The sequence below is a fragment of the Vicia villosa genome, unplaced genomic scaffold (genome assembly GCF_029867415.1).
Source record: "Vicia villosa cultivar HV-30 ecotype Madison, WI unplaced genomic scaffold, Vvil1.0 ctg.000184F_1_1_2_unsc, whole genome shotgun sequence".
Classification (NCBI taxonomy): domain Eukaryota; kingdom Viridiplantae; phylum Streptophyta; class Magnoliopsida; order Fabales; family Fabaceae; genus Vicia; species Vicia villosa.
In genome coordinates this window covers 1-7975 of record NW_026705058.1, presented here as the reverse complement: position 1 = coordinate 7975, position 7975 = coordinate 1, and the positions used below count along the sequence as shown (strand labels likewise).

The 7975-nt window shown below is 34.2% G+C and overlaps 1 protein-coding gene across 2 annotated transcripts; it reads right to left on the bottom strand.

The window, feature by feature from the left end:
- Positions 1–512: 512 nt before the first annotated feature.
- Positions 513–7921, bottom strand: LOC131625091 (probable serine/threonine-protein kinase PBL19). 2 transcript variants are annotated; one of them, XM_058895989.1, is made up of 3 exons: positions 7521–7921; positions 7147–7269; positions 513–1134 (listed from the first exon to the last, which is right to left on the bottom strand). In XM_058895989.1, the coding sequence occupies exons 1-3, from the start codon at positions 7650–7652 to the stop codon at positions 712–714; spliced, it is 678 nt and encodes a 225-aa protein (XP_058751972.1). In that variant the 5' UTR covers positions 7653–7921; the 3' UTR covers positions 513–711. The 2 variants fall into 2 exon arrangements, with proteins under 2 accessions (XP_058751972.1, XP_058751971.1); XM_058895988.1 differs by lacking the exon at positions 513–1134 and adding an exon at positions 6070–6697 and having other exon boundaries at positions 7521–7855.
- Between the last annotated feature and the right edge of the window lie 54 nt (positions 7922–7975).

Sequence of the window (7975 nt, the reverse complement as noted above, 5' to 3'; positions counted from 1 at the left end):
ATGCATCTTCATACATCATCATAGTTATTCTATATTCGCCCGATTGAAAAAGTTCAATGCTTCAGCACGTATTATTATATGACACTTACCACTCCATTTCAATTTTCTACAACTATATAGATAAATCTTACTCTTTAATCATTCTAGTCAAAATTGGTATGTAGTAGGCCTCTTAAACATGAGGCCATTGGTTACGCTTCGAATTTTCTAATCATAAAATTGGTAACTAGTATCCAAACAATATTCTTCAAAATCATCACACAATTTAGACTTGGGTTATCCTCCAGTTAAACCATAATAAAAAATTAATCAGTCTCATTAAGCCAATTCAATTGATAGATCTGCAGAGATATCAGATATAAGGATGTGGGTTCAAATTCGCGACACCCCACTTATTCATATTTAGGTTAGACTATTTGACCCCAAAAAAGTCTGATTAAGAATTGTTTCACTTTAAACCGAATTTGAATTTCCCTAATGATTCTATAAAATAACAATTAAGCTCTACATCAAAAAAATTAAAAGCCAATGGTTGACAAAGTATAAGTAACAACATAAATTTGTTGAGCTAGGCCAAACAAGCAAGAAAGCCCAAACCGCTGAAAAGTAAAATCACCCTCACTTTCAAGATTGACCAGAACACTTCTAATTCAACTCATGTTTAACTGACAAGTTCTCTGGTCCTAAAAAAAATTAAAAAAATATGAAGTTCTATTGACCTTTCCGAACCAATTTTGACCGAGAAGATTCGGCATTATCATGAGAAGTATTTGACATTTCTGAATATTGCAATGCTTCTTTCAACCCTTCCACTATTTGACTCATAGAAGGTCTGTCTTCTGGATTCTTCTTCAAGCAACTATCGGCCAACTTTGCTATTTTACGCGCTGCAACATTCGGATATTGGTTCCTAAGACGTGGGTCCATTATCATGTTGAATCTGCTACTGTCGGCAGGATACTGTTTTACCCAATCTAATAGCTTTTGTTCAGCTGTCGGACGGTTCCTTTCCAATGATCTTCTCCCTGTGAGGATCTCGTAGAGTACGACTCCGAAACTCCACATGTCACTCTGGACTTTGAGATGACCTGTTTCGATATACTCTGGCGCAGCATATCCTTGTGTCCCTACTACCTGATAACATAAGACTATGGATTCAATTCATGTGTAATTGTGTAAACTCACACTTTGTAGTCTTTTGTTGTCTTCATGAGTAATTGTGTAAACTCACAAATATAAGTTATTTTCATACCAAAGGGTAAAATATGCTCAAATTGTTATCATATATACTGTTTTCATAAACTATCCTGAAAAGCTTATAAAAATAAGCTAAAAACAACTTATGAATATGTCATAAATTGTTTCTCTAAGTTCTCTCAAACAGTCACAAATAAATGAAATAAATCAATTCAAGTTGGCCATAAATCATGAAGTAACTCTTGGGTTTATGGTCCCATATACACTAATCTCATTAAAGAGTTCTGGATGAATTCCTCCGATGTGCCAGATGGTCATGTTGAAGTCATCTATTCCTATATCAATGGCTCTCATTTCTTCATTACTCCATCACTGATTGTTATGACAATCAACTTTCAAGAGACAGGTAGTTGTGTTGAACACTATGAAAATAACAATGTCTACTCAACCCAACTTCAACAAATTTATGCCAAAAGAAATAACCTCTCCGGTCCTAATTCTATACTCCATGTTGCAGAAAAATTGTTTCAACTTCAAGTAGCAAATCTCCTTCCAAGAGAGAAAGACTTGGAAACGCTTACTTGGTATGACAAGCATCTCTTGGTATTCCTCATCTACAACATGAGTGTTAATATTCCTATTACCATTTTCAACTTCTTGAAGGAAAAGATAAATACTTCTCGGGGGGAAACGAGTTTTCTCATACCTTATGAAAGAGTTCTTTCTACACTTTTCCATAAATGAGGGATAGTTACGAGTAATGTTGAAATTGAGTGGACTCAGAAGTTTGAATTTGTTGAGTAGTTTTCTTTGTTGTGTTGTTTCTTTATTACTACCAATGAAATTTTTCTTTTTTCTATTATTTCCTATTCTTGTTTATTGATAACAAAATTTTAAATGCGGAAACGGGGATTCGAAGCGAGGTTCTTATAGCTATATTATCTCGGTTCTCTAGAAAACCGAGATAACATGTTTATTAATTTTTTATGGATAAATAAAGGCACTAACTTATAGTTGGGCTACCTCGGTTTTGTATAACACCGACGTAACATGTTGTTTATCTTATTAAAAAATAAAACATTACGCTCCAAGGAAATATCCTCTCGGTTTTTAGCATGTAAGAGATGAAAGTTTTGTCATTAAAAGTGTTATTCATTGTAGTGATCCTCAAGACTACCTAACTACCATTCAGAATCAATACAATCGGATTCTCCAGATGCTCAATCATCAACATTCTCATTCCCTTGCTGTTAATTCTTCTGACTCCTCCATATTGCATAACATCAACTTTGTCTCTACCTCCTCAGATGTTAAGCCACATGTACATTGGATAATCGATACAATTTTTACTCATCACGTTACTCCTAATTTGCATAACTTTCATTTTTATTCCTTTAATCCACCCATAACTATGAAACTTCATAACGGCTTTACTATAATGACTAATATTGTTGGCATGGTTCATTTGTCTAATTCAATAATTATTTTTAATGTTTATTATATACCAAAATTCAATGTTAACTTAATATCTACTACTAAATTTATTGACTCCTCTTTTTGCTCGCTCACTTTCAATAACAAATCATGTTTGATTTTGCAAAAAAAAAAATCCATGAAAGTGATTGGTTTAGCCGATAGATATAATGATTTATATGTCTTCAAAGCTCATGCCATTTCATCTTTCCCTATCTCTACTAGTTGTAATGCTATTTTTTTATTCTCATTCTATTCTTTGGCATAGACGTCTAGGTCATGCCTCCCCTTATAAATATTAAGAATATAAATGACACGCCCATTTTGTAACCAAAAAAAAGAAAACTGTTGGTGCTGGAATTTGAAGCTTGTAAGCCTTAATATATCACTATGATTATTAATATGGACTGTAGTGTAATGTTTTTTAATAAAATAAATAAAAATGCAGGCGCCTAAATAAAAACTATTACTTTGGTTGGCTTAATAGTCGAGGTAGTAACATGTTACTTCATGTGTCATTTGTAGTAGTAAAGGTTATGCTTACGAATCCCCTTATACAAGGAAATGAAGTTTAGGGCTAACTTCTAACAAAATAGAAAACAAGGATTGAAATTGTTAGTCTCCAAACCGAACATATTTTGCATAGGTTGGTCTTGAACTAAGACACAGTTTTGAGTTGGCTATCCTCTAAACCAAACTGAGATTTTACACAGGCTGACCACGAGACGATCTGAGATTTTACACAGGCTTACATCAGGCTAAACTTAGAAACCAAGTGAGATTTTACACTAAAGCATGAGGATGAGTATGTATCATTGGACTGATTGGAGCTAAAATGGAATTCGGGTAAGCCCCCTAGCTTAGAGAAACATAACACATCTTCTCATTCCTTCTACAACAATGTCAACAACTTTAAAAATCTCCCTAAATAGAAATGCTAAAATAACTAGTCCACAACTATACTCACCACATTTGTTGAAATCTAGAACGAGTGATGTCTATAGAGAATGTACAAAATTATTGGACTTGTCAGGCAGTAATGATTGGTCGAGGAGGAGTAGGATGTAGATCCTAGCAGGAAGTATTATTTCATCTATAGTGAAGTTTCTGATAATTCATTCTCTTTTAATTTTTTTAAGCCATGTCTTATTTACACACCTTCCCTTTATTTGATTGGTTGGTGGTTGACGACCCAAAATATTGATCCAAGCATATTTACTCATTTCAGTATAACCATTGACAGCTTTACCATTAATGCGAAGATCTAAATGCATACTAACATCTTCCAACATGATCGTATATTTACTAGTTGGAAAATGGAATATATATATATATATATATATATATATATATATATATATATATATATATATATATATATGTTTCGGGCCTCCAACGCTCTAGTAATGCTAATATAAATATTGAGTCAACTTTAATATCTTTAACTCTGGCAACTTTTGTGAAACTGGCAATTTCCAAGAGACGGAAAATCATAACGAGGGTCGACCTACTAGTCATTTCAATGTTGACCTCCAAAATCAAACGTGTTATTATGGAAAATTTCAAACTTTCCATGTGTCTTGCTCACATGTTATTGCAGCGTGTTCAAGCATACGATAAGACTATTTTGTGCATATAGTTGATGTGTACAAAGTTGTTAGCATCTTTAAGGTCTACGAAGAAAGCTTCCCCGGGGTTCCGACTAAAGCAAATTGGCCTCAATGTGAAGGCAACACTCTCTGCCACAATGCGAATGTGCGGTGAAATAAGAAAGGTTGCCCAAACACTACCCGTATTAGAACTGAAATGGACAATGTTGAAAAGGGGAAACGAAAATGTGGTACTTGTCGCCAAACCAGCTATATGCATAGAAAATGTCCAGATAGAGGCAGAACTTTTGAATAATTGTGTTTGTTGTTTTAGTTCATCTTATAATTTACTTATTAGTTACTGAAATGTAAAACTTAAATCTTCCTGTTACAACACAACAAGAAGAGTCTTATTTATATTCTAAGTTCGTTGAGCAAGAAGAGCCTTTAATATATTCGATATAAAGCCTTTTGAACTTACTGTGACTTTATCTCTTCATCCTTCAGAACCTCTTCTTATCTTTCTTTAATCATCTCGTCATGGTCATCTCTACAGGGCTATACGGTTCGGGCCCACTCCGTTTTTTCCATTTGCTATTTTTTGTAATTACTAAAATTGGTGGAAATATGTTTTGTTTATTTAGCGTGATTTTTCTCAAAAAGAACTCTCGTGCAAAAAAAAAAATCTTCTATCTTTCTTTGTCTCCTCGGTTTATGGGTGAGTAGAAAAGGATCGATGAAAGGTCATTCTATCTACGAGTCTATCAGAGAGTCACTTGGTATGTCGTTAAAAATTCATATCAAAGTCCTTTTTCATTGCACTTTTTTTTTTTTGAAAATTGAATATTTCATGAATATGCGAGAGCAGTGGCGGAGCCAGAAATTTTAGGGAGCCTGGGCAAAAATTTTACACTTTATTTTTACTAATTTTATACCCTGTTTCTACTAATTTTGTCCTTGATTTTGTCTAAAAAATTTGCCATTGATTTTTTCTAGAAATTTTGCCCCCTGTTTTTACTAATTTTGCCCTATATTTTGTCTAAAAATTATTAATTTTGCCCCTGGTATTGTCTAAAAATCGACTATTAGGTGGGGGAGTATACAACGAAAGGAAGGGTTGAGCCCGGGCGCGTGCCCGGGCTGGCTGGGCCATAGATCCGCCCCTGTGCGAGAGAAAGTTGGTTATTTTGAAATTTAAATTGAAGAAGAATGGGTATTTGAGTAAAAAAATTATAATGCAAGGTTTTTTAATTTAAAAAATGGCCGAATGAGAATAAATTTTGAAAGAGTGGCATATTAGAAATATTTTATTTGTCAAACTTGATATTACATGCAAAGACTCCCAACTGCGAGCTACTGGGTCAATTAATGTTTAAACTTAAAGTGCCCAATGCCAACTGCAAGCTACAGTTCAATCAATATTTCTCATCCGTGACCAAATAATGATGCATGCCGTTTTTTTACATTATTAACCTTAAATTCTGGATGACGTTTGCACCATGCATTTTCATACATCATCATAGTTATTCTATATTCGCCCGATTGAAAAAGTTCAATGATTCAGCACGAAATTATTATATGACACTTACCACTTCATTTCAATTTTCTACAACTATATAGATAAATCTTACTCTTTAATCATTCTAGTCAAAATTGGTATGTAGTATGCCTCTTAAACATGACGCCATTGGTTACGCTTCTAATTTTCTAATCATAAAATTGGTAACTTAGTATGGCAAACAATATTCTTCAAAATCATTACACCATTTAGACTTTTATTCATCTAAATGATAAGATAACAATTAAGCTCTACATCAAAAAATTAAAAGCCAATGGTTGACAAAGTATAAGTAACAACATAATTCTGTTGAGCTAGGCCAAACATACAAGAGACCTCAAACCGCTGAAAAGTAAAATCACCCTCACTTTCAAGATTGACCAGAATACTTCTAATTCAACTCATGTTTAACTGACAAGTTCTCTGGTCCTAAAAAAAATTAAAAAAATATGAAGTTCTATTGACCTTTCCGAACCAATTTTGACCGAGAAGATTCGGCATTATCATGAGAAGTATTTGACATTTCTGAATACTGCAATGCTTCTTTCAACCCTTCCACTATCTGACTCATAGAAGGTCTGTCTTCTGGATTCTTCTTCAAGCAACTATCGGCCAACTTTGCTATTTTACGCGCTGCAACATTTGGATATTGGTTCCTAAGACGTGGGTCCATTATCATGTTGAATCTGCTACTGTCGGCAGGATACTGTTTTACCCAATCTAATAGCTTTTGTTCAGCTGTCGGACGGTTCCTTTCCAATGATCTTCTCCCTGTGAGGATCTCATAGAGTACGACTCCGAAACTCCACATGTCGCTCTGAACTTTGAGATGACCTGTTTCGATATACTCTGGCGCAGCATATCCTTGTGTCCCTACTACCTGATAACATAAGACTATGGATTCAATTCATGTGTAATTGTGTAAACTCACAAATATAATACTTTGTTGTCTTTTGTTGTCTTTTGTTGTCTTCATGTGTAATTGTGTAATCTCACAAATATAAGTTATTTTCATACCAAAGGGTAAAATATGGTCAAATTGTTATCATATATACTGTTTTCATAAACTATCCTGAAAAGCTTATAAAAATAAGCTAAAAACAACTTATGAATATGTCATAAATTGTTTCTCTAAGTTCTCTCAAACAGTCACAAGTAAATGAAATAAATCAATTCAAGCTGGCCATAAATCATGCAATAACATTTGGGAATGGTGCATAATGATACTATATACCAAGTTCCTACAATTTAAGCACTTTTGAATATGAAGGTGATGTGTGTTAGTAGTTTAGCATATGACGAAAACATGTCCAACATATATAAACCTACCGCAGTAGATACATGAGTTTGATCCCCTTGTGGCCCTTCCCTTGCAAGCCCAAAATCTGAGAGCTTCGGGTCAAAATCCTCGTCCAATAGAACATTTGAAGATTTGAAATCTCGGTAGATCACCTTCAAAACATAAAAATCAAAAGATTATCAAGCTAAGTAGTTATTCATTTACACAGTTCGCAATCAGAACCGTCACAATCATACGGATTATAAACTTTGCTTATTCAAGTAACATTTGTGACAATAAATTTTTAAAATCCGTGTTGTCATGAAAAGCGATCTAACTAAGAGAGACAATGGTGAGAAACATGTGAATGTTAAGATGTTATTGGAAAATGCCATGGAAACAAACTCAATCTCTTTTGAGGTACCTGTATCTCCAACCCTTCATGTAGATAAGCCAACCCTTGAGCAGCACCGAGCATGATCTCCAATCTTGTTTTCCATGGAAGGACAGGTAAAGTTTTACTGAAAAGGTGGTTTTCCAAACTCCTGTTTGGCATGTACTCGTACACCAACAGCCGTTGGATTCCTCTTTCTCCATCTACAGAGCAATATCCCAAAAGCTTAACCAAATTTGGGTGATTAACAATGCTGAGAAATTGAACTTCTGCAAGCCACTCTTTATGACCCTTTTACAAGAAAACAAAACAACTGTAAGAATGCATGTATAATAATGCAGAGGCAAAGAAGTAATAGCAATGCCAATTGTTTGATATAATTCTATATCATCATTCAAGCAATATGCTGAAAGGTTTTAAAAAACGGTCCTATAGTGCGAAAAGGGCCGCGACAAAACCGTATTGGAAGGTGTCAATACTCAATA